At 45.7% G+C, this 24,766-nt stretch overlaps 3 protein-coding genes and 1 long non-coding RNA gene across 13 annotated transcripts in view; 1 reads left to right on the top strand and 3 right to left on the bottom strand.

Annotated features, from left to right (window-relative positions):
• Nucleotides 1–100: 100 nt before the first annotated feature.
• epb41l4a (erythrocyte membrane protein band 4.1 like 4A) lies at nt 101–11,077 on the bottom strand. Of its 2 annotated transcripts, XM_085283268.1 has the most exons (24): nt 10,356–11,077; nt 10,099–10,198; nt 9,678–9,722; nt 8,951–9,055; nt 8,831–8,876; nt 8,654–8,732; nt 8,321–8,418; nt 7,680–7,761; nt 7,383–7,470; nt 7,213–7,301; nt 6,897–6,960; nt 6,688–6,779; nt 6,215–6,259; nt 6,018–6,115; nt 5,865–5,931; nt 5,723–5,791; nt 5,542–5,610; nt 5,255–5,305; nt 4,219–4,308; nt 4,061–4,126; nt 3,954–3,989; nt 3,793–3,861; nt 2,413–2,493; nt 101–723 (listed from the first exon to the last, which is right to left on the bottom strand). In XM_085283268.1, exons 1-24 carry the CDS (start codon nt 10,451–10,453, stop codon nt 642–644), a joined length of 1,809 nt encoding a protein of 602 aa, XP_085139394.1. In that variant the 5' UTR covers nt 10,454–11,077; the 3' UTR covers nt 101–641. The 2 variants fall into 2 exon arrangements, with proteins under 2 accessions (XP_085139394.1, XP_085139395.1); XM_085283269.1 differs by lacking the exon at nt 9,678–9,722 and having other exon boundaries at nt 10,356–11,076.
• Nucleotides 11,078–11,356: 279 nt separating this feature from the next.
• On the top strand, nt 11,357–12,291 carry LOC146570309 (uncharacterized). Its single transcript, XR_014893453.1, has 2 exons — nt 11,357–11,834; nt 11,908–12,291. It is a non-coding gene; the product is annotated as an uncharacterized LOC146570309 (long non-coding RNA).
• On the bottom strand, nt 12,291–17,565 carry fsd1l (fibronectin type III and SPRY domain containing 1-like). 4 transcript variants are annotated; one of them, XM_085283273.1, is made up of 13 exons: nt 17,465–17,565; nt 16,414–16,509; nt 16,181–16,312; nt 15,817–15,918; nt 15,712–15,734; nt 15,310–15,431; nt 15,005–15,238; nt 14,837–14,935; nt 14,617–14,746; nt 13,621–13,709; nt 13,143–13,397; nt 12,951–13,039; nt 12,291–12,793 (listed from the first exon to the last, which is right to left on the bottom strand). In XM_085283273.1, exons 1-13 carry the CDS (start codon nt 17,477–17,479, stop codon nt 12,692–12,694), a joined length of 1,488 nt encoding a protein of 495 aa, XP_085139399.1. In that variant the 5' UTR covers nt 17,480–17,565; the 3' UTR covers nt 12,291–12,691. The 4 variants fall into 4 exon arrangements, with proteins under 4 accessions (XP_085139399.1, XP_085139400.1, XP_085139396.1 ...); XM_085283274.1 differs by lacking the exon at nt 17,465–17,565 and adding an exon at nt 16,831–17,179; XM_085283270.1 differs by lacking the exon at nt 17,465–17,565 and adding an exon at nt 16,670–16,774 and having other exon boundaries at nt 13,621–13,706.
• Nucleotides 17,566–18,953: 1,388 nt separating this feature from the next.
• apc (APC regulator of WNT signaling pathway) overlaps nt 18,954–24,766 on the bottom strand; it is a 31,078-nt gene continuing 25,265 nt past the window's right edge. For all 6 annotated transcript variants that reach the window (XM_085283262.1, XM_085283264.1, XM_085283265.1 and 3 more), the window contains 2 exons: nt 21,759–24,714; nt 18,954–21,540 (listed from right to left, as the gene is read on the bottom strand). In XM_085283262.1, coding sequence (XP_085139388.1) covers nt 19,606–21,540; nt 21,759–24,714 — 4,891 coding nt within the window. In that variant the 3' untranslated portion in view covers nt 18,954–19,605. The remainder of the gene's footprint in view (nt 21,541–21,758; nt 24,715–24,766) is intronic.

The following is a 24,766-nucleotide window of genomic DNA, read 5'->3' as shown; positions in this document are numbered from 1 at the left end:
AGAGAGCAAGATGAAGCAGCCATTTATTCACATCAAGAGTCACTAAAAATTAAATGACCATAAATAAAAGAGAGACTCAAAAACTGATCACATACAAGCAGGTAAGACAGGTGTGTTCACAGGTGTGACGACTCTTCTGTGCTTCCATTAGACTTGTTCCATGAAGGCGGACAAAAGCAGGGTCAGTTCTCCCAGCCTTCAGCTTATTAAAGGCGTTTGTGAAACGCCAGAGTTAGATTTCCTTCACTCCCCAAACTGCTCCTCACCTGTAATTGCCTCCAGATACCTGCCTTAGTAAATATTATCTACCCTAATCCTTGACATTTAACCAGCAAGTGACCTGAACTTCACAGGAAGTCAGAACCTCTGGACAGTGGCTATGAATCGACACACCAGTACCATCTGATAAAGCTCCGTCCCTAGTACTGGTAACAGAGGTGATGATGACAAACATAGAGGCAGCTCCTGGGTGAAGCTAAGCATGAAGTTCTGTCCGAAGCCCACAAGGGATGACAGCTCCTGTAGAGGTCTGTGGAAGCAGCTGTCTGACCTCTATAAACACTGGATCACATCTGTCTTTTTGGCAGAAATGCTCATTTCAAGGCTTCAAAACGAGACTTCACAACAGCCCGGCCCATGTCTTAACTGTGCTTGCTCGTGGGAAACCGACAGGAAGTGTCAGCTGCCGTGGTAACAGGAAGAGGAGGAAGCAATTCTGTACAACTAAAACACAAATGAAGCAAAAAAGTTCAAATGTAAAACCTCACTACATATTAATTTACACGCATGTTATTGTAGCATTGTTATAGTGATACTGATATCACCATTATTAATAAAGAGAGTGCCGATGTCATCAACAGCAGTAACATTGGCGTGTCTGTGTACACGGCTTCAGTTTGATTAAAGCTTTATTGTTTCTGATGTGATCAGTTCTGTGAGGAGATCCTTCCTGATTTCCAGTATAAATAAAATTAATACAGTTGTCATGGCAACATTTCAGGCTCCTGTATTTTTCAGCTTCTCTAACGCAAAGGGCGACTTCTCAGTTGGCATCACCAGACAGCCACACATCAGGATCAGCTGTAAGTTTGTCACGGAGAAAGTACCGGAGCAGCTTTCAGTCAGATCCATCCCAAAAGGTCTTACATCAATATTTAAGTGACTTCATAAACTTTGTTTGTGGGTTAGTTTATTCAGAAGCAGGCAGTGCACCATACTGTGTTTCTTATAGTTTAAAGAACACTTCTTTCACCATAGCCGTTTAACATAAACTTATTTTTGTAATTTTACATTTATGTTCTGCTTCTCATGTTCGTTGTGTAATGAATTATTAATCTCTGGCTCTCTTCCACAGCATGTCTTATCCCATCATCCTCCCCTCAACCCAACTGGTCGTGGCAGCTGGCTGCCCCTCCCTGAGCCTGGTTCTGTCGGAGGTTTCTTCTTGTTAAAAGTGAGTTATTCCTTCCCACCGTTGTCAAAGTGCTTGCTCATAGGGGGTCATATGATTGTTGGATTTTTCTCTGTATGTATTATTGTGGGTCTACCTTACAATACAAAGCGCCTTGAGGTGACTGTTGTTGTGATTTGGCGCTGTGTAAATAAAATTGAATTGAATTTATGAATTCCTCATACAGCGTGTTTTTCTTTTTTACATGCATTTGGAAATGATCAGTTCTTGGTTTCTGCTGTATTGTACTGTTGGACAGTTTTCATCTTATAATGTCATGAATATTCTTAAAAATGTCATATGCACCATCAATATGAACATTTTCTCAGTTGTGGATGAACAGGTCATTTTTAAAAGAACTCGTGGTTTCCTCTGGCCTTACATGTCTTAGTTCTTCCTCCGGTTGCTTTCTCTTGTAATAATTAGTGTCATAAACTGCAAACAGTGGCAGCCCCAATGATGTCATTAATAGTGAGCTGATTATTACATTTCTCTTTCATTCCTTGTAAAAAATACAGTTATTATACATGATAAGTTATCAGTCACAGTTCTCATACTGTCCAAAACCATGTCATCTAAATTTACTTCAGATTACACCCCACAGTAATCAGATTACACTCCACAGTAAACCAGATTTTCTGACTGTCTTTTGGCCGGTCAGAAGAGTCGTGACTGTCAGTGGAGGGCCGGTCTGTATTTTTCTGTATTCCTCTGAGTGATTCTTTGTTCTGTAGTGATCATAAAGCGATTTCGGGTTTCTTGTTTCTCTGATTTGTTTTGGCGACAGCACCTGAGACCATCTGTGGAACTAACCTGAGGTTGGATCTGAATTTCACCTACTGTGATTTGGCCTGTTCCTGAAATTGAAGGTTGACCAATGTTTTCAATTTAGACCTTTACATTCAAATTAGGATTATTTAATGTTTCCAGTATGAGGCGTGAACACAGTGAGCCACACCCACCGGAGGTCTGAGGCTGACACCCACCGCTGATGCCGTCGAGTCCAACGAGAACGACGCATTCTGACTGGCTCTCCCAACACCCTGAAAGACACCAATATATTCCTTAGTTCCCTCCTTCCTTCCTTCCTCCCTCCCTCAGTTCCTTGCCTTTGGAGTTCCTTGGGCTTTGGAGCGTGATGTCACGGCCACGCCCCCTCCCGCCATGACAGTAGGCCAGACAAAGCACACGGAAGCGTCAGCTGTGGTTCGTAGGTACTGTGTTGTCGGTTGCAACGGTAGATCACATGATAGGGAAGGCAAGAAGCTGGAAAATGGGCTCTCTTTTCATCGTTTCCCCTCCTGGAGGCAACGGGAGGGATCTCATGTATCCGATAATACTAAACGAAGATGTCAGGCTTGGATTGCAGCGGTCAGACGAGCGGATATCGAGTTCTCTGCCATCCCCAAACGAGAGCAATTGCCCACCTGAGAATTCATGTTGAGCGAGTAATAGGTAGTTTGCGTAACAAGTTCAAAATGCTACACACTACAATGCCAATCCGATTACTCACATCATGTGAGGGTGAAGACAGCACTGATTGATAAGATTGTTAAGGTGTGCTGTGTTTTGGTGAATATGTGCCCCTTGGTCAAACCAGGGCCAAATGAAACTTGCTCTTGTTGAATATTCATAAAACTGCTGTGTTGCATGTACAGTTCATTGTAAATAATTGTACTTTCTGTAAAGTGGTTTCAATAAAACAGAAAAAAGTATGTTTTGTTTTTTTTCAAGATCTGTTCAAATGTACTTAGCAAGTACATACACATGAAATGCAAACTATTTACATGGCAACGCACAGCTGGCATCAATCATGAATCGTTCATCTAGAGCAAATTTTGGGGCAGCTGCTGAGGAGAAGTCAATGTTATGTGCAACCTCTGGCTGTATCTTGGTCATATGGTCAACGTACTGCCAACGTGGAGGCTTAAAAACGGCCAAATCTTGTACCCAACCGTTTGTGAATCAGATGTGCGCCTCCAGGGATTTATAATTATGAAAATGATTTCCCCTATGCGCTGACTCCACAGACAAGGTACGCGAAGATATCGGGATAGGACAACAGCGGTAGGCTGTCTGGGTTTCCACTCCACTGCCTTATTTCATACGGGTCCACATTACCGATGCACGCTATTTTTTCCAAGTACCGTCTCTTGGCTTCTGGGTGCAATCGGTCACGATACAGCCCTTTGTCTTTTGCGCTAATTTTAAGCATGGTTCTGGCAGTCCCGCTTCCAACACAGTGCGTTTGTCTTGATTTTTTTGGCCTTCTGACATGGCGCCGCGATCCCACAATGCACGGCCGCGTGACGTCAACGCCAAAGCCCTATTCCCTCACTTACCTTACTTCCTTATAAGGTATGTCCTCCATTTGTCTGTCAATCAAACTGGGAGGCTCCACCAACTCCTTCCTGGAGACATGGTAAGGACACACAGTATTCTGAGTACTGGAAGTAATTGGACTACTGCAATTAATCAGAGTACTCTGTAATGTGTAACTTACTGGATGTGTTTCCATATTTGGTTGTCAGGACTGTGGCTACAAACACAACAAGTGTTAGCAATAGCCTTTAGCACATGTTAGCATTGTTACCATTGTGTTTTACTTACGATTGGGTGTGGCGGCGGCGATGGTGGCAGGAAGTTGTGTCAGGACCGTGGTCACTGTGGCGACTGCTAAGTACAAATGGGAAATTATGGATACAGTTAGCTCAGTTAGCATCAGTGTTAGCCACACAAAGACGCTAAGCTAACTTTTTTTTTTTTACCATTTTGGGGGTCTTCTTCGGCACCGCTCACTATTACTTGACATCTTTTCTGATTCGCTGCCGCTGCTCGTGTTGCCACGGGAATGAGACCTGCTGGGCAGAGAGCCAATTAAATATCTTGAACGGTCAACCTGAGGGTGGGCAGACCATCATGACACACAGAGGACAAACATGAAAAAACTTTTGAATAAAATTCAGAGGGTGCATCCTCCTGAGGCCGCATTTGAAGGCCGATTACGTCACATACATCGTGACGTAGGCTATCCCAATTCAAAGACTCCTCCAAATGCGGCTGACAAATGTGTCCTCCTTTTCCTCAGATTTGAAGGAGTCAGGTGTCCTTTGTGGCCTGCCATATCCCAGAATTCATAGCGTGGCACAGCCAATTCCAGTTTCCAACAATGGCGGCAGCTACTTAGTTGTAATATTATTTTGATTACTCTTTCTGGGTCACAAAATAAACTTTTATGATACATTTCAGGCAAGAATGTAGCTGTGTAAACTTCAAATATCTGCTTAATTTATCAACACACATATATCACATATTTGCAAAAGTGCTCCGACATTTTTGGAGCCATCTGTTACCCACCAGCTCGATAGCTAACCAGGTGGTCAAGGCTCACTAGAGCTGGCGAGAACAGCGAACTCCCGGCAAATCATTTTCAACCCCCTGTGGTCTTTGCTACTCAGGTTAAACATGATATATAAGTCACTCAGATAACTTAAAAATGTTTGGCTTTTTCCAGTGTTTTATCTGTTTATGAATAAATCAGTTTGGCTGAGATTAAAGTTATAGTTTTCACATAGCTGAATAAACATCAAACAGAAAACTGATTAAACAGAAGTGTGAGATGGTAGAAAATTTACTCCAATGCCCTGTTATATTTTACATAGCAAGGAGCAGACGGCTGACTTTATTAGCCTCCACCGAGAGAGCGGTGACGCAAATCTGAAGGTCTCGGTTGCAGCCTCTGAATTTGGACACAGCTTTCATTAGAAACAAATGAAGGCATTAAAGAAATGACAGTTTCCTTACCTCCTCCTCTGCTCTCTGATTGGTCGATCTCCATCAAGACTTCTGCTCCGCCTCAAACACCAACAGGAAAATGTGTCATTTTAGTTCCCTCTTTACTATTCCTTCCTCCCTTCCTGACTCCTTCTTTCCCGTTTTTCTTACTTCCTCCCCATTGTCCTCCCTCCCTTCTTTCCAACCTCCCATTTTTTTATACCTTTCTTTCCCTATCCCTTCCTTACTTTCTTCCTTTTTTCATTTAAGCCTCCATTTCATCCTTCCTTCATTTCCTTTCTCCCTTCCTGCCTTACCTTTGTGGTCTTCCTGGGACTTGTTCGTCTTTGTTGGTGTTTGGACAAAACTTTGGGTTGAACAGACCACTGTTTCAAGGAAATCGGAGATTACAGTGGCAATCAGATTACATTCTGCATTAATTTAATTACATGTATCAGTAATCAGATTACACCTTGCAGAAGGTTGTTTTAAACGTACATGTTTGTGTTGTTTTCCCATGGTGCACTGGGCTTAGCATGATCAGGCTTCGCCCTGCCCTCTGACCCTCTGCAAGTTCAGATATGTGATCAAAATACATCATCGCATGTCAGCATCACATGACATCAGCACATTCTCTCACCTCTGAACAGCAGGTAGTGCGCTGTGTTTTGTTATTAGTTCACTACTGCAACTTGGCTTATGATTGGCTGGAATAGAGAAGTGGGGACAGAGCTGTAGTTTATTTTATTACAGGAGCAGATAGTAAAACCACAGCATGTCTTCCTAAACACACCTTGACGCGTTGCCCTCACACACACATCAGCTGATGCCGTTTTGTTGTCAATGCCATTTTTCAACAGACGGAGAGACGGAGTTTTAGAGCAAGTGAAACTGGAAGAAAAGGATGCATCATCAGAAACGTTTGTGTGTGTGTGTGTGTGTGTGTGTGTGTGTGTGTGTGTGTGTGTGTGTGTGTGTGTGTGTGCTTACCTATTGTGGTTCAGTTTGTGTGTTAAAAGGTTTATCTCTGACATCCTGAAAACAAAAAAAATTTGAGTTCTGCGTGAGTGCGTGTCTGTGTCTTTCTGTGCACGTGTATCTGTGTGTGTGTCTGTGTGTGTGTCTGTGTGAGTCTGTATGTGTATGGGTGTGTTTGTCTCTTTTTTTCTCCTCATGGATCTGTGTGATGTCACAGAGTGCAGGTATCCTTATTTTTTTCACTATTTTCAGGTTTTCTGACACATGTGAAATGGGTAAAGGCAGGCTCATGGGGTGATTTGAGAAGAGGGAAAGGTGGAGCCTACGAGAACCAGGTTTAGTTTATGGGAGCCAGATGAGCCAATCAGAAGAAACCAGGAGAAGCTGAAACATTTTGTTTCAGAATCAGATACAAAGTGTGCAGAGCTGAATACCTGGAGAAGGTGAGCAGATTAAATATCATCACAGAGGCCGGTGTGCATTACCTGAAGAAGGTGTGATGTTCAACGCAACACTTCCACAAATGTTTGCAGCTGCGGCAGTCGGATGTTTGGAAGAAGAACGATGTCGCTGAACCCTGAAAGCCATGCAGTTTCTTTTATAAATAACGTTTTTGCATTTTTTAAAAATATGTTTTTTATCTAATGATCACTGTTAGCATTAGCTTAGCATTAGTCAGCCAATAGGAACTCACGTTTCTGCCTGACACTCTGAGCTCGAACTTCTCGTCTTTGTAGTGAAGTTTGATGATTCGCTGCCTGCAAAAGACAGCAAGCTGAGGGTCACATGACTGAGGTCATATATTTCTGTTTCCTCTTGTTTTGGCCCCGCCCCCTCCTTGCTGCCCCCCCTAGCTGTTAATCCTCCTGACCATGACTCATTGTCTTCATCTCAGGGAAATGTTAACACACATTTAAACTGATCAATACATATCATTAAATATTAACACTGATATGAACCTTCTGTTTGGGTCATATCACTGTGATGTCATCCAGGCGTTTTTAACCTACCACAGATATTTTCCCACCAGCTCTTTGTTCTTGAAGATGACCACTCCTACTGGTGTTGGACCCAGGAAGTACTCGGTGTGGTTCTCCCCCTGCACAAAGTCATGGTGTCAGCACGGATCAGTGATTGATCGGCTGAAGTTCTTGTATTGATCAGTGATCAAAAGGCTTACATAGGCGGCGAACAGAGAGACGCCGTACATCTGCAGAGAGCTGCAGACAGACAGGAAGTGGCGCTGAGCCTCAGAGCGAGGGACGCCACTGCACAGCAAGAGAAAGAATCAATCAATCATTCAATCAATCAAAGTGATTTCTTTTGTTAGTGTGCAGCTCCATCTTTTGTCGTGTATTGATTATTGATCATTTTTTAAAAATATTTTTGATGGTGGCAGAACAAAATAAAATATGGGATCAGGTCATGTGATTACAGAAACAAGACCTTTAACAGCATGGCATCATTTCCTGTGTACCTGAGCGTTTTGCGGATGAGTTGAACTTCCTGCGTCTCCTCAGCATCTGATGTGTTGTCCTCACTCTGGTTGCCTCGATCCGCTGAAACAAACATGGGAGATCAATAATGAACTTACTGACTGATGAAGAAGTCACACATATGAACGGGTGTACAGAATTATTTTGATGTCACAAGTCATACACGAGAAAAAACATATTCTGAGCAAATATTTCATTTTACTCATTTCATTTGCAAAAGTGCTCTGACGTTTTCGGAGACGTGCAGAATCAAATTCAAAGCCTTTTCTTTACACATATGCAGGTGTTACATTCTCTAATATGTATTATATATGGTTAAAATACATCAAATGCAGTAAGTATACACGTTTCATAAAAAGTCTGTAACTTTCTTATTGGCTTTAGCCCACATAATTAAACATACAAGTCGATCTTGAGTTTCACACTCTTTTTATTAGAAATAATCAAATTGTTACATTCTTAAATTGACACAAAATGTCAGAAATCTTCTCTGTCAGGAACACATTTTCTATATGTATATGCAGCTCAAACTTATGCACAAAGAATGTAATGTAATGCCTGTATTATCTTTTGTCGTTTGTGACTTATGATAGAAAAATAATTCCATACATTTTCTTCTCACCCTGCAGCATCAGAGCGCACAGCTGAGCTCTGAGGTGGCCGGAGCATGGCAGGCGACCTCGACGTACATCCTGACAAAGTTGGAGGTAAAATTGACGCCTGACACAGGAAACACATGAGTTTCACCAAGGGTATTTAAAAAGCAGATGAAATTATGGTGGCTTAGTCATGCCAGAGGGCGACATAAGGCCACCCATGTTGGGGAGGGGGGACCGTTAAGGGCACCCGTGGCAGATGGCCATATAAGGCCACCTTTGATGAGGTGGCAGGCTTGTTGAGACAGATATGATGCGTTTAGTGTTTCATGGATTTGTTAGGTTGCACTGAAACATACCGGGTTGTTTCCTCGTTCAGCTTCGATGGATCTTCAATGTAAAATTTGACTCCAAAGTAGAAAATGTACGGCGGCCCAGCTGGAACAAAAAATGAGAAATGTGCTGTTTGAGAATCTGAGGATAAATCAATAAGACAGATCAGTTATGTTACTGATGAATTTCATGTTGCAGCTCACCGAGTTCCTTGTGCTGTGACAGAGTCTTTGAAGGATCCAACCAGAGCTGAAAGAAACACAAACAGTAACTGCTGCTGCTCCTGAGCGCGCTCAGTTTGGACTTCTTGTTTGTGTTCTCACCGTCTGCTGCCAGTTGTCACAGAACTTTAAACCGAAGAACTCAACCTCGACCACGCCTAGCTCAACGAACACCAGCTGCAAGATGGAGACCGCCTTCGATGATCTCTGAGGACAATACACTGCGTCACATTCAGAGCTTTCATCACTCACAGAGACAGGATGCTGAAGAACTTATCAGATCTATCAAACCTATCAATTCAGTTCAATTCATCCATTCATTCTCTTCCACTTAGCCTTATCGGGTCATGGGGGGATGGAGCCTATGCAAGCCACTATAAGCAAGAGGTAGGGTGAAGGTCAAGTTTATTTATATAGCACCTTTCAAACAGCCGATGCTGCACAAAGTGCTTAACAATATAAAAATGGCATTAAAAAGCAACAATGTAATACAATAATAATAATAATATAAAACAATAATAGGACAATAAAAGAATTAAAACAATAACTACAATTATTAAAATAAGACCAGAATACTTGGGTCATAGTGTGTTAAAAGCCAGGGCATAAAATGTGTCTTTAGTAGTGATTTAAATTGCTCCAAAGTCTGGGACCTGCCACGGAGAAGGCTCTATCGCCATGAGATTTGAGATAAGTCCGTGGGATGGACAGTATTATTGCCAGACCCTGTAGACCCTGTATTGACAGCCTGACGCAGTGCTAATTTAACACAGAGAAACAGACAACCATTCACACCTATGGGCAATTTAGATTCACCAGTTAACCTTACCCCACTAACTGCTTTTCTTTGCACTGTAGGAGGTAGCTGTAGAACCTGGAGAGAACATGCAGACTCCACACAGAAAAGCCGGCAAGGCTGAACTCAAGAGCTTCTTGCTGTCAAACAACAGTTCTAACCATTGTATTACCGTTCCGCCCAATCAGTTCAATGCAACAATATATAAATATATATACCACCACAACAATATATATTGTAAGGTAAAGACCCCACAATAATACACAGCTATCAAACCTGTCAGGTTTTCTATTTTTTACTGCCACTAAAATCAAAGTTCATAACAGGAAGTTCTTAATAATGATCTTTCAAAGTCAGTCCCCTCTAACTGCATAGAGGTTTGATGGAGGCCACAGAGTGGTGACAGTCTTACTCAGAGGGGAGAGGAAACGGCCAACGGGAAGTCGGCACTGACCTTGATGCCCTGTTCGACCGTCAGTGTCAGCTTTCTGTTGTCCAATAGAAGCACTTCTCCGTAAAACTCCTCCCGGTTGCCCCGGAAACAGGCCATTGTCCTGTCATGAGCAGAGTTACAGCCTGATGAAGATAAAGGTGGCAGCTACAGAGTGATGGTGATGATGAGCATGACATCTGAAGCACCTCAGATACAAACCACAGAATCAAACTGAGCCCTGAATGATGGGAAATAGAGCCACCAGCTTCTCTGCTCACCTGCTGCTGATCCTCCTCTTCCTCTCCTCCTCTGGTCCTTTGTCAAAGTCTGCTCTCCTTCTTCTCTGGTTTCTCTGGGTTTGTTGCTGTGTTACCATAGAGATAACTCCTCCCCCTCTCCTCTGATTTCCATTTTGCTTTGTTTCCCTTTAAAAAAAACTTCAACAAATAATTCCAAAAAGCAGGTGTGTGTACAGAATAATTTGAAACAGAATTTTATATACAATTGACACAAATTTTAAGTTTCACTGATGATCAGTTTTTATGCTCAATTTATCACAAATATAACTTCTTACTGAGGCTCAGTCAGCTAATTTCCTGTGTGTGTGTGTGTGTGTGTGTGTGTGTGTGTGTGTGTGTGTGTGTGTGTGCTGCATTCACTGCCTCATTAATCTGAGTGCAGGATTAGCAGAGGCTGAGGCGGATCCCTTGAACGCCCCGTCAACACAAAAACAACTTTCAGTGTTTAAAGTCGATCAATAAAAAAATAAGATTAATTTAAAGAACTTCTGCATTGTGATGTTTTATTAAATCAGTTTTAGTTCAATATTACTGAGGAAAGATAATTTTAAATATCTTTACTTATTTTCACCACTTACCCTTTTCAGGGTCGCAGGGTGCTGGAGCCTATCTCGCTGTCTTAGGGCGAGAGTCAGGTTACACCCTGGACAGGGCTAACACAGGCTAACACAGACAACCATTTGCAACTATTGTTTCCAATTAACTTTTCCCCACTAACTACATGTCTTTGGACTGTGTCCACACAGAAAGACCCCAGCATGATGGTAGAATTGAACTCAGGACCTTTTTGCTGTGAGGCAACAGTGCTAACCACCATATTTTACTTTTTTATGTTTAAAACTAATACTTAGTGTTCTGTCTCATCATGTACGAAAGTAAATAAAAGTTAATTTAAATACAAAAAGCTATATATTCATAGAAACATGTATGTTTGAGATTTATTTTACAGTTTTAACCAGTTTTTTGTTTTTACAGTGTAATCAGCTGATGGTGAAATTTTTTTACAGTGTGGGATTAAAGTAGCTGTTAAAAACGTCTCGGTTGCGCTGTGTCGCTCAGACCAGTGTTCACACTGAGATCACCGCACTCTTATTTTTAATGAGATTTTTTTAATCTGTTTATTTATTTACGTGACTTTTTTCTTCAGTTTGATTTTTAATTCTGTTATTTCTATTGATATAAATGTTTTCATATTTTTACCTTTAACTTTTTTTTTTTATCCTGTGACTTCACAGGATAAAGGCATACTTCAGGATTTTTTGTTTTACAATAAAAGACTTTATAAACAAACAGAGGTAAAGTTAAAAATTGATTTTAAATCTGAAATCGGGTGTTCTGATTGGCTTGTGACATTTAACAAAAGGACCAATCATGGCAGCTGACTCCAGTCCTCCCGTCTGCATTCAGATCCTTGCTGTGATCATCCTCCTGTGTTTTGGAGTCTATAGCTTCATCAAGGTAACCGTCAGACTTTTGATTTTGGGTCCAACGTGACCTCCTGCTCACGCAGTCCTCCCCTTCCTCTCTGCAGGGAGCCTCCTCCTCCTCCTTCAGCTGGTGGTCAATCCTGGGAGCTGCCTGTCTGCTCGCCACCGCCTTTGCTGCCTTTCGCCTCTATGAGGTCTGCAGGAGGAAGGCAGAGGAGGCGAAGAAGAGGCAAGACAAAGACGAGCACAGAGGATTGTCTGAGGAGAAGTGATGAAGAGGAGCTTCAGATCAATAATCCTTAATTATTTTAATTTGTCCCAAACGGCTGATGTCACACTTTCTCTCTCCTGATTGGCTGCTGGGTGGTGTTACACTGTAAAAAGATTCTGTAAATTATTCATGTTTTATTTTGATGGGATCACCGAGCATTTTCTGTGTGCTTTTATTTTTCAAACTGTGTTCATTGACAGAAAACATTGATTCTGGTCAGATCAATAAATTCACTTTTTAATCAATGATTTCATAAAATCTTATACCCTGGTTCCTTCACAATAAAAGTCAGTCATGTGGTCAGAATAAGAAGTTTCAAAATAAAGTTTAGTAGCAATGTGCAGCACTGTCTCTAGTCCACTCTTTCAGAATAATGGTATCTTACACGACAAACAGAGAACTTGAAAATAAATTACATCTAGGTGCAGTTTTCAAAGGAAAATCCACAGCTACATACTATGGCTTCAGTTCCAGACTTTCACAATAAAAGCCTCACAGTAGAGTAAAAACTGTTGTAAAATTGATGCTCAATAGCAATAAATCTGATAGAAACTTATTGATTTTAAGAATTACAAACAGCAATGATATGACTTAAAATAAAACCACTCATCAGTCGATCACGGGGAAAGGCTGCTGAGGCTCCGATTGGTTGTCAGGAAATTTCCCATAAAGCTCGGCACCTGAAGACCTGTCGCTATGGTGATACCACCACACCAAACCTAAGGCACAGTTTTACAGCAGTTAGCACTTTAATACATGCAGAGTATGTCCTGTAATATATTGAGAGTACTGTGATACTGTCAGTGTACCGTTACTTAACCGTGACTGTACAGTATTACTGTACTATTACTGTAGTGTTACTGTTATAGTACTCACGGTGAAGGCGGGGACAAGCGGCTGGCTGAACTTTGTTTTGAAGGCGTGAACAAGACGAAGATGATCTACATCAATAAACAACAAATCACCTGAAACAAACAGGAAGTCAATTCAGAAACAAAAACAAACAAAAAAACAAACACACTGTCAATGAGCAACCAGGAAGTTGAAAATACTCTTTGTTTTTCGGACCGTTGTCATAGTCACAGTAGATTCCGATTCGGTGAGGTAATGGCCAATCCAGTGTCTTTGCTCGGTTGTTGTGCTTTGCGGCAAGAGAGCTCTGCAGCCATTGGCTGGCGTGGAGACACCACGAACCGGTGCCCTTCCCTAATTGGTCAAAGCGTCCCAGGCTGCCCCGATAGGCCACCCCTACACTGAATGATTTCCAGTCAGCCAGGGGGCGGAGCTCCCAGTAGTGACAACCATTAGTCATCTCCTCGTCACCTAGGAGACCAGGAAGGAATTTCTTTTTAATTTTTAAAATTAGAAATCTTTTAACTTGTATTATTAAAAATTATTTTAAAAAATGAATAAAATTTCAATGTCAAATCATTAAATCCAAGTTGTTATTAAATCAACTTTTTTTTTTTAAATTCTGACATCTTAAAGACATTCACTTTAGTGTTACTACAGTATTAGTACTGCAATAAGAGTGCAGTATTACTACCCAGCACTGTGTATGACTCCCCAGCAAATCGATCGCGTCCTCCTCGACTTGCAGCCGTTTTATTGGGTGATGGCGTGGCGCTCCGGCTGCTGAGGTAAACACAAAAAAAAATGTTAATAAATGTCAACAGCATAGCGGGAATGAAACGGCAAGGTGAAACAGCCAATGAGGTTGTGCCAAAGCATGATGCAGCAGAGAGGAAGATGAGCGTGACAAAAACATTTCATTTGTTACATGATGGAAGAAAAGTTTATGTTACGACATCATTTCCTTTAAACATGTTAAGCCTTTATTTTGAAATAAAACCAAACATGAACTTTTTAATTAAAACAGGAAATTAAACGCTGATGTGATGTCAGCAGTGATGTGAAAATGGCAAATGGAGAGAGTGATTGGTTGCTAGGAAACCACTCAGCCATGATTGTTTCTACCTGAGCAAGTTGGAGAGGAAGCAGCACGGAGACTGAGGAGGGATAAAAAGGTTAAAGGTTATTTACTGAGGCACGTGTGAACTGGTGAGACAGGTAGCCGCTGTGATCTCATCACGATCTCACCTCTGAATGAGTCAGCTGATCAGTAAATGTGTAATGAGGAGGTGTGGCCTCCTGACTCTACAATTCTCTTGAATCAGCTGACCCATTCCGGCAGGGCCAGCATGTTTATTTAGGAGGTCAGAGATAAAATGACAAACAGTTAGTGATGATGTACAGCTTGGCGGCGTCCAGTCACAGAGGGAGATACGAAAAATCAGCAAAAAAAGTGATGTGGCCCAACCAGCTTTTTCAGGGAATTAAGAGCACCTCCTGCTGTCGTTACCTGACCAGCACAGGTGTGTCACTCTACAGGTGAGAAAAGTGCATCTTCCTGTTCTTTCTCTTTCACAATAAAAGCCTGTGCATTTCACAATACTGTGAGCGATGAACTTTACCGTGCTTCTAAGATACATTCAGGTGTATTAAAAAACACAACGGCCTCATCACTAACAGCTGTCCTCACCTGCTTTTGTTCTCTTTGCCTCGCAGGCGAGGATCATGACCTTTGACCCCCTGAGGCTCCCAGGTCACCGTGTCACCCTGAACCTTGAGCTCAGCGTGCGCTGTTGAAGCGTCGAAGCTGAAGTTATACGCTGCAGACAAAAACATGGAAAACAAGGCGTCATCATTATCTGAGGCTCCGCCCCTCAAACACAGTTAAATATTCCACGTCGTGTGCTCACCTGTTGTTTCTATGGCGATAGGCTCTGAGAACTCGCCAGCTGCCGCTTTGTTTCTAGCTCGGACTCGAATGGCAATGAAACGCGAATCGAACTTCAAACCTGAAATGCAGAAATTGGTTTAAACTCAATGATGCTGTAGCCATGCAATAATGACCTCTGACCTTTTACCTGAGATGGTGACCTGAGGTTCGATAATGTCACAGACTTTCTCCCAGCATGCCTCTCCTGCCACTCTCAGTGTGCTGTCACGGTCCGTTTTTCGGTACTCTAGGTCGTAACGTTCGATTGGTCTGCTGCTGCTATCGCCACCACTGTCTGCCTCACCGGGCGGTCGCCAGGTGACCGTGATGGTGTTGTCACGGACTACACAACTGGAGGCATCGATCTGTGGAGCTCTCGGCACTGAGAAACAAGAAAAACATGTGACCTCTGACCTCACAGAACAACCACCTGAACTGTTTGCGTCAACTGACCTGGCAGAAAGTGAAGTCGTTGAAGCCCCGCCCTCTCTGCACTGAAGTCCACAGTAAATTGTGACATGTTGTCTGACACCGCAGGGCGAGTGGTTAGGCGGAACGCCGGCGCCATTGTTACCCTAGTAACAGTGTTGGGGCGGATCCCAATGGAGTGGGGTGGGTTAGGTGTTAGTATTTAGGGATGGGGTTAGAAAGGTTGGGGCGGAGTTTGTATGCAAATCATTGGAGAGCTTCAGTAAGTGGTTTGTTAGTTTGAAAAGATTCAGAAGAATCAATGATATCAAAAAGAAACATTGTAAACAAACAAACAAAAACAAACATCTGATATCATCAAATGAAATGAAATGACAATGAAAACACACATTACACAGCTTTACACATTAAACAAATCAGACATACCGTTCTTTGATTTGTTTTGCTGCCTGAAAACAAAACAAAAAAACATTTTTAGTTTTTTTTAAATGAACTGATGACATCATCTTCCTTGTCTTCATCACGCCTCACCGCGAGAAATTCTTCTTCAGTGTTGATCGTAAGTGTTTGATTTGCAAAGTCAAGAAGCTCCTCGCAAGAGACCAGAGCAAACTTGCCCTCTGACAGCTGCTTCTGAAACACCATGCAGAAAACAACCCAGTCAAGCAATCAATAGCTTCAAAAATAAAAAATGGAAACAAATAAAGTGCTGCCAATGAATAGATATAAAAAATATTTATGAATGTATATACATTAAATGTAAAATATTATTTATTTGCAAAGTAGAAAAAATCACTTTAAAAACAATGAGTAAATAAATATGTAAAACTAAATAATATACTAAAAAATAAAGTGCTCCAGATAAAAATAATTCATTAAAAAATAAAGTTTCTACCTGAAGCTCCGCCTCCTTTCTTTGCTTCTCTTCTTTGATTATGTAACGGAGCTCCGCCCCCTTCTCCTCCAGGGCAGAGTTTAGCTTCTCCAACTCTGCCTCCAAGTCTGACATCACCTTGCATGACTCCTCCTGATTTAGCAAAGTTAACTTTAGTTATTTTTCCTTTAGTTTCTCTTGTCCCATCCACCTAAGCCCTTCCCTTTGTTAATTCAGCTGATTAATGAGCTGACCTGCAGGCCCGTCAGCGTGTGATCAACTGCTTCCAGGAAGTTTTGGAGCTCCTCGTTCTTACTGGCCAATGTGCTGATAATCCTGCGCAGAGCTTCCTGTTTACAAACAAACATTTAAAAAATAAACTATTTTTTACAGCACCTTCCTCCATGTTGGTGAAGCCTTAAGCAGCACTAAGTAATCACAAAACTGTTAGAGCAGAGACAGCGAGACACACAGAGCTCCTCTTCCTCATCTTCCTCCCTGATTCCACACCTGACAGAGACCAATCAGACGAGAGCATCGGCTCAGAAGGCGGGTTAAACACCTCGACCAGGATCTGCCTCCGTAGACCATAATGGACCAAAGAAGGCTTGGCATCCTAGCTGAGGTGAATACAACCATCACCATCCTGCCAGTCTCTGGCCCGCACACACCTGCCTACTCCACCTGTTAGAACTGCAGCTGTCCGACCTTCAGATGGCGCTCTCATTGGTTAAAGACTCAACGGAAGTCTGGCAGGAAGTCTGGACACACTGAACCAAAATAAAAGGTGAAAGCACAGATCGAAGCTTCACCTGGTAGCCCTGAGATGATGATGCTCTAAGAATGAACTGACTGACTATTGATTGAATGATTGACATGTACATTTTGTTGGCTGTGCACTGATACTGAACTGTAATTTCACGCTTTTGTAACGCGTATGTTTTTAGAAACTCAGTAAAGCACATTTGAACAGGAATGAGGTATTTTACTATGAAAATTACTTCGGATGTACGGGTTTTATTTTGAAACTTGGAGGGTTCATTGTGACCCCAAAGTCTGAAGACGCTAAAGGTCATGTGACCCCCACCTGTACTCGCCGGCTGATCAGTATGTTATAATGCACAGCTCTTGTTCTCACTGAAGCTCGGTCCACCAGAGAAAGAGAAGCTAACCGCTAACCGCTAGCAGCTAATCCCCCCTCCTCTGCTTCCATTTCCTTGCACCTCTCCCTCCACCACGTCCGGCCCCTCACTCCCCTAACTTTCACTCACTGCTCGATTGATCACCGATTGATCACACTCTTACCTTCTGAGCGTCCATCACCTGAGACAGAAACAGCGGTAAGTGGGGACGAAGGTACGGGCCTGAAGTGACGGCATACGTATGTACATACTCATTTCCTGTGAAGTGTGTCAAAATAAGAGCGCGGAGAAGAGAAAACTGATGGGGATGTATATTAATTATTGATTCTGATGTTTGCGCAGTAGTGTGCAAAAGTCTTGAGTCAGACCTTCTGGTTATTTTAAAAGTGCCCTTGAGCAAAAGTTATCCTGCTTTCTGAAAGTTTAAAATTCTTCCTTGGCTTTTTTTGACATGTGTTCAAACCAGTCCTTGTACCTGACCTCTGAACTTTGACCTGTGAGTAAAAGTTCAGTGTGGGATCATCCTGACAGAGCACACAACATAAGGCAGAAACATCCAAACAACAGCTTTGAATGCCCTTCAAGAAACTACAGTGGGAGACCCTCACAGAGATGACGGAGAGCTGCTCAGAGAGCTCAGCTGAAGGATGAGGAGCACTCGCAGCAAGTATTGACTTTCTGGTGAAAATCTGGAGGGCCTGCAGCTGGAGGAGATGATCAGGGGCTGAAGCAGTGGCTTCACTGAGTTTTACCTCAGAGATTTGAATGATTTCAGAGAAGCTCCTCTGAACCCAGAGCTGCTCCTGTTGTTTGAGTCCAGGAGGAGACAAATGGAGGAAACATGAACATTAATGAAACACATTAAACGGTAAAAAGAGGCAGCAGTGTTCCAGTCAAACCTTCAGAGCAGACGATTCTCATTGGATGAAACAGTATTTGTTGGATCTGACCTGAAGAATCCTCAATGTTTTTGCTTTGATTTTAAGGACCTACCTAAAGCTTTCTCCAAGATTGCAGACGCCATCACCTGCTGCTTTACACATTTGTGTGACTGAGTTTCTTTATTCAGCAGGGTGTTTACGCAGCACAGCAGCTGAATGGCTGTTTAAAGACTACTCAGTCTAAGCCTCACTCAGATTTTCCTTCACTTCTCACATCCAGTGAAAGTTAAACCTTCCTGTTCATCCACAGATCAGCTCCAAACCGCGACACACATTAAAATCACCAACACGTTTCATCATCATCGATTCAATTATATTTATACAGTGCCCAATCCCACCAGCCGACTCAGCTTGACTTATACTATCCAGAATACAGGGGGGGTCTCCCTGTAGTCTGGATATTCTGGATAGCATTCAGATGATTTCCTCACTCTCGGTTCACATCAACTTTTTTGATGTTTTTTACAGGTTTTATAAATAAAGTTTGTAATGATCACGAGACCAACTTTCTGCACCTAAGATGTCAAATGTGATTGGCTATAATCGTCTTCATTACCTCCTGTTTAAAGCTGCAATAAAACAGGTCAGCCCCCAAGGTCACACCAGTGTTTCAAACTTTATTGACAGAGCCACAGAGAGCAGCAGATTTATGTTGTCACATGAAATCAGACAGCAGACAGGAAGTGGATCAGTAAAAACAGAAAGCTGGTATCGTGTTGCATTCGTTTAATGTTCAGATTTAAAATCAAGAACCAAAAATCTGCTCATTTAAATTATGTGCTTCAGTTCAGTTTACAGCAATAACTTACGGTTTACAGTGTTATCTGTTTCCATGGCGACACACAGAAAGTCTTCTGCCAAGCCTCGTCAACCGTCTCAGGTGGGTCAGGTATTCGAGTCAGCAGCAGACTTCCAAAGAAGAAGAGAGGTTCTGACAGAACAGATGACCAACTGAAGGGCGGGTCTCTGACTGACTCAAAGACACTGAATGTGATTGGTCAGAAGCTGAGAGGGGGCTCACTAATTGGTTGGATCCAACTGTTCTGTTCAGAACCAAACTCAAAAAACATGAAAAACTATCAAAGGCGCTGAATTATCAACATCATCATCATCAGTGTCCATGGTTACTGTCATGTTAGGGGGGTGGGGCCATGCAGGGTAAGGCAGGGGGCAGAGCTAAGCGCTACACATCTTTAGTGGTATAAAAACATAAAAAGTTCATGTTAGAGTTTCTTTGAGTTGATGGACAGCTGGCAGCAGCCAATCAGGAGAGAGGAGCAGGTGAGGGGGTGGGCACAGCACTTAAATACACTCACTTTCTGTACAGTTCATCTCATAAACATTTCCTGTTGGTCTTGCATATTTACACAGATGTCACGATGTATGAGCCGCGTTCGCCACCGCCCCCACTGCTGCCACCGCCCCCACTGCTGCCACCACCCTCGCCTCCCTTTGGCTCGCGTTTCTTCGTGATTGGGGTGGGGATAAGGGAGGGCCGCGTAGGGGTAGTGGAAGATGATGTGGTGGTAGTGGGTGCTGTGCCTTCAGCACTGCTCTTCCTTGGGCTTGGCGTGTAGTTGAAGGGGCTGACTCGGGCCGCAACGGCACCGCTGCGCTGCTGAGCGCGCTGCTGCTGGTGCGGCGGCTGTTGCGGCCGGCTCTCGATCGGCGCTGGCTTTTCGTCAAGGCTCTCGCAGCTGCGGCGCAGGTTAAGGTTAGAGGAGGAAGAGGAGGAGGAAGACGGGATCTTGGAGGGAGCGGGGCTGTCGATGATGGGTGGGGCATTGATGGCAGTAGGCGAGCGGGCAGAGCAGGAGGAGGAGGAGCGGGGGTTGTTGACAGGGCAGTCCTCCAGCCGGACCCACACGTCTTCGGACTTGTCGGCGAAGCCTCGGTTGCTGAATGGGTCGCCGCTGCTCTTTGCCTTTCTCCACGTTCCCTTCAATCTCATGGCACTCTCCTCCTCACTCCGTCCCTTCTCGCTGGACTCGGAGGATGCTGACAGCACGGACGATGAGCTTCCCGTTCTTTTCCAGGTGCCGACGCGCGGCAGAGAGGTTGAGTGTTTCCCGCTGCTGGCTCCGCCTCCCCCGCTGCTGTTTTCCCGTTTCCAGGTGCCGGTGCGGCTGAAGCGAGATGATGTCACTTCCTGTGGGCGTGACGGGCTTTCAGAGTGTGAACGGTTGACGTCGTTTCTCCTGGCAGTTGAAGGTAGTGGCGAGTCTGGGCTGGATGGCGACTCGAGAGCGGCTGCCACTGCAGTCTCCTCCAGCTTCCTCTTCAGTGTCGGGCTCGGAGCTTCTTTGATAAAGGTTGACTGCCTTACGAGTGCCGGCTTCTCAGGCTCCGCCTTTTGCTTCTTGGCGGCAGTGGAGCCACTGACTCTCGATGTGGACTCGCTTCTCGGGATGCCACCACCACTCTTCGGGGTTGTGGTGGGTTTAGTGGTCCTGGATGCAGAGGATGATGATGCACTTCCTGGAGAAGCCGTGCGTGGCAGCTGCGAGAGCTTCCCTCCTTTCTGACTGGGTGCTGGGGTGGAGCGAGATGGGGTGGAGTCCCGAGAGGACCCGCCCACTCGATCTACATCGCTGCCTCCAGGAGCTTTGGCCACAGCAGCTGCTCGGGGCTTGCTCCGCCCCCTGGCTGCCGGCTCCGCTCTTGGCTTTCCAGTGATCAGACTCCTGTACACCTTCTTCCCGCCCCTCAAAGCCTTCGCTTCCTCCTCCTCCTCCTCCTCCTCTCTCTTCTTCTTGGCCTCCAGCGTGCTGCGCTCACCAGGCTTCAGGATCGTCGCGCCTCGCTTTGTCTTCTCCTCTGGTTCCTCCTCCTCTTCGTTGTTATTAGCTGTTGTAAGGTGGAAGGGCGAGCCGACAGATTTCAACGACAGGACCGAGTCAGAGTCTGATGATGGCTGGCGGGAGAGTGAGGAAGCAGCGGCAGCGGCATTCAAGCTGCTGACGATGGAGTTGGCACCTTCTTGGATGGCCTTCCAATCAAAGGACTCTGAATCTGGAGAGGCAGGGCTCCTTGGTGCATCTGAAGGCTCCTCCTCAGCCAGAATGCCATCTTCAGCTTTGGAGACAGATAGAGGCGGGGCGGGTACAGGGAGGGTGGTGGTTTTCTTTTTCTTCTTGGGCATGGCGGAACTGATGCACTCCTGCAGCAAGTCGTCCTCCGAGTCTATGCTCAGTGAGCTCAGCGAGGAGTTCCTGGAGAAGCACACGGGCGTGTCCTCAACATGAAAGGCTTTAGGTGCATAGCCAGTGGCCGCAGGGGGGCGAGGCTTTGACTCCACCTATCAGGGATAGAGGAGCACAGAGGGACATCTGTCACAAGACTGATACATTTCTGTGAAGCAAAACTGTAACTCCACCAGGAAGTAACAAAGTAACAAGTAAACAAGGTAAACAGTACACACTACACTAATTACGCCTTACTCTGTGTACTCTCTACACTGAGTACTACTCTATGTACTCTCTGCTCTAAGTACTTTACTCAAGTATCTAGACACACCTCTGCTGGAGGGGGTGGAGACTTTGCCCCCTCTTTGCCTTTGTCTTGCTGCTCCGGCGGGGGTGGGGCAAACTCCTTGTTGTTGTTCTCCTGGTCGATGTCGCTCAGTGAGCTCAGCGAGGAGTTCCTGGAGAAGCATACGGGCGTGTCCTCAATAGCGAACTTCTGCTTCTCGTCCGTGGCCGTCTGATTGGTCGGTGGTTTTGTGCGTGGAAAAACGGCAGCTGTCTGCTGCTTCTTCTTCCTGCCTTCTTCTTCTTTTGCCTTCTTTTCTTCTTCGTCCTTCTCGCCGCCATCCTCTTCATCAAAGTCCAGCGAGCTCAGTGAGTCATTGCGTGAGAAGCAGCATGGCGTTCCTTCAATCGGCGTGTAGTGGCGCGGCGAGTCAAATGCGAATCCCGGCTTTGCTTTTGCAGCTGCTGTTGTGGTGACGCCATACAGCGCCCGCTGAGGCATCGGCTTCACAGGCGATGTTGGCTTCTTCTTCTGCTGCTGCGGGCCAAGGGGAGACGGGGCCGTTGGAGGGAGAGGAGGCGGTAAAGGCGGGGTTTGCAAGTGCTCGCTGTTTGCCGCTGCTCTGACAGGCTTCCTGGGTTTGGCTTTGGGCATGGCAGCACTAATGCACTCGGCAAGAATGTCATCTCCGTTCTCGCCCTCAGGAAACCCTGCCCTTCTCCTAGGGGCAGAGGTGGGTTGGGCTACAGGTACGAGGCCCGCTCCCATCTGCTCATTGGGTGGGGAGTCAATGGTCAGATCACTAAGAGACGTGGCAGTGGAGAAGTTGAGCGGCGTTCCCTCCACACAGTAAACTCTGGGCACCTCCTCCGGCGGCGGCATGTCCTTCCTGGGCTGCGGTTGGGCACGGCTTTGAGGTGAGAGGATTTTGTAGACAGGAAGCTGGCTTGGTTTCCGTGGTGCTGCTTGCTGCTGCTTCTTTGGTTTCCGTGATGATTTGGGCATGGCCATGTTGATACATGCCTCCAGGATCTCAATGTCATCGTCATCATCTGATTCATCAAGGATGGGTTTAGGAGGCTCTTCCTTCCTCTCCTCAACCCCACCCTCATCCTCCTCTTTCTTCTTTTTCATCTCCGCGGGAATGTAGGGCTCATCCAGACTGAGTGCGCTCAGACTGGAGGCACGGGAGAAGCCATGCGGCGTGCTCTCGGTGGCAAAGTGCAGCAGTACGTCGGCACTGCTTTCCTCCTCATCCTTCTTCTTGGCCTTTTCCTCCTCCTTCGTCTTCTGCGGCGGTGGTGGTGTCTTGGCACGGCTTGGTGGCATGGTCTGACCTGGGCTGTCGGGCAGGTCACTGGGGCTCACCACGCCGCTCGGCATGCCGCTGGAGGGCTCGCTGGAACGCACGGAGCTGGCAATGGAGGAGGTGGAAAAGCTCTCGAGCGAGCTGACGGACGTGCAGCGGCTGAACATCAGCGGTGTCTCCTGAGCGTACGGCTGCTCCGGCGGGCTCTTAGGAGTCCTTGCGCCTGATGAACTCACATGGTGATGGTGGTGATGATGATGGCTATGGTGGTGGTGGTGGCTACGGCGCCCCCGTGTGGATGGTGCAGCAGTGGTCTGGCTCTCAGCCTCTTTTCGCTGCTGCTGCTCATGTGCGTCCTTCTCACTGACAGGGAGTGTCGGGTAGTCGATACCGCCGCCGCTCCCCCCTTTCCTCTTTCTTGTTATGACATCACCGTCTTCCTCCTCTTCAGAGGACAGCGAGGATAGCGAACTGCCTCTGGAGAAGCAGATGGGTGTGTCCTCTACGCAGTATGTCTGTGTCGACTCCTGGTTGCTTTTTGGCGCCCCCCGGGTGCTGGGAGGAGGTGGTGGGCGGAGCTTGCTGGCAGAGTTTGATGGGGGTGGTGGAATAGAGGAGGAGGCGGTCTCCTCTGGTTTGAAGAGCTTTTTACGTGTGGCATCAGTGCCGTACTTTAAGCTGTAGTCGATTGGCTGCTCGGTCGTAGACTCTGTACCATAATTCGATGTTGCTGTGACAACGACATAGCGTGGAGGCGAAACTGCTGCCATGTGCCCGCTACCGGCTGCTGAATCACTGCCGTCGTTCCTCCTCAGTCTGGCGTCCTGCTCACTGTCATCATCGCTCTCAATGGCGCCGCGATGATTAGGGCTCTGGCGCCCAGAGTTCAGCTGTTCGTCAGAGTACTTGAGGCTATAGTTTATGGGCGTGTCCAGCTCTCCGCCGTCATCGTCCGCCATGTGGTTGGCGCTGCGTATCTTATGGGCCAGATCAGCTGGGTACTTCCTGTAGACACAACACTTGTTAGCGCTGCTCTCGTCTGACGAGTAGAAGGGTTCAGAGGACGGTTTGGTCTTCCCACGGTTGCCGTAACCATCAGCGCTCGTCACACTGTTAAGGCTGTCGCTGGACGCCCGCACGCTGGGCGGGAACACTGAGCGAGTGTATGCTGCTTCCTCGCTTGCCCTCTTTGATCCGTCTCCATTCTTTGGGCTCGATAGCACCGGCGTGTTGGTATATGAGCGCGTGACGCTGCCTGCTCCTCCTGTGGCACCATTACAGCCCCGCCCCTTCCTGTGCGCCGCCTTGGGGCTCAGGTTGTCGATGTTGTCGAAGGTCTCCGACAGCTGTTGTGCATCCAGCTCCTCGAATAAAGCTTTCTGTTTACGGGCCTGTAGTGATGGGGCGCCTGCACCAGGAGACACCACGCTGGCATCCTTGTAGCGTGCTGGGCGGTTGGCCATCAGGTTACGCAGCGCAGCGGCACTGCCCATGGCGATCATTTTATGGCGTGAATGGATGAGGTTGCGCAGCATGCCCACGGCGCCCAGCTCCCAGAGGGCCTCCTGGTCTTTGGTGTCGCGGGCAGAGAGGTTCCAGAGCGTGCCACAGGCGTTGGACACAATGGTCAGGCTGTGAGACTTCAGGTGCTGCAGCAGCGTTGGCAGGCAGCCATGTTCCCGTAGGATCTGCCTGCAGGACAAGAACAGGGAGAATAGTCAGAGAGACAGTGCAAGTTCATATC

Source organism: Mchenga conophoros, linkage group LG7 (genome assembly GCF_057382185.1).
Source record: "Mchenga conophoros isolate Kocher_MC1m ecotype Shallow Benthic linkage group LG7, M_conophoros_male_GT1.1, whole genome shotgun sequence".
Taxonomy (NCBI): domain Eukaryota; kingdom Metazoa; phylum Chordata; class Actinopteri; order Cichliformes; family Cichlidae; genus Mchenga; species Mchenga conophoros.
This window is presented reverse-complemented; position numbering and strand designations above follow the sequence as displayed.

Coding starts and splice junctions, on each gene's coding strand:
- epb41l4a (XM_085283268.1), bottom strand. CDS start 10,453: ATGGTAACACAGCAACAAACCCAGAGAAACCAGAGAAGAAGGAGAGCA. Junction 6,780..6,896: donor TCAGAGTGTCAGGCAGAAAC/GTGAGTTCCTAT, acceptor CATGGCTTTCAG/GGTTCAGCGACATCGTTCTT. Junction 6,260..6,687: donor GAACATCACACCTTCTTCAG/GTAATGCACACC, acceptor TTTTGTTTTCAG/GATGTCAGAGATAAACCTTT.
- fsd1l (XM_085283270.1), bottom strand. CDS start 16,774: ATGCCAAGCCTTCTTTGGTCCATTATGGTCTACGGAGGCAGATCCTGG. Junction 16,313..16,413: donor ACACGCTGACGGGCCTGCAG/GTCAGCTCATTA, acceptor TTGCTAAATCAG/GAGGAGTCATGCAAGGTGAT. Junction 15,919..16,180: donor GAAAGGAGGCGGAGCTTCAG/GTAGAAACTTTA, acceptor ATGGTGTTTCAG/AAGCAGCTGTCAGAGGGCAA.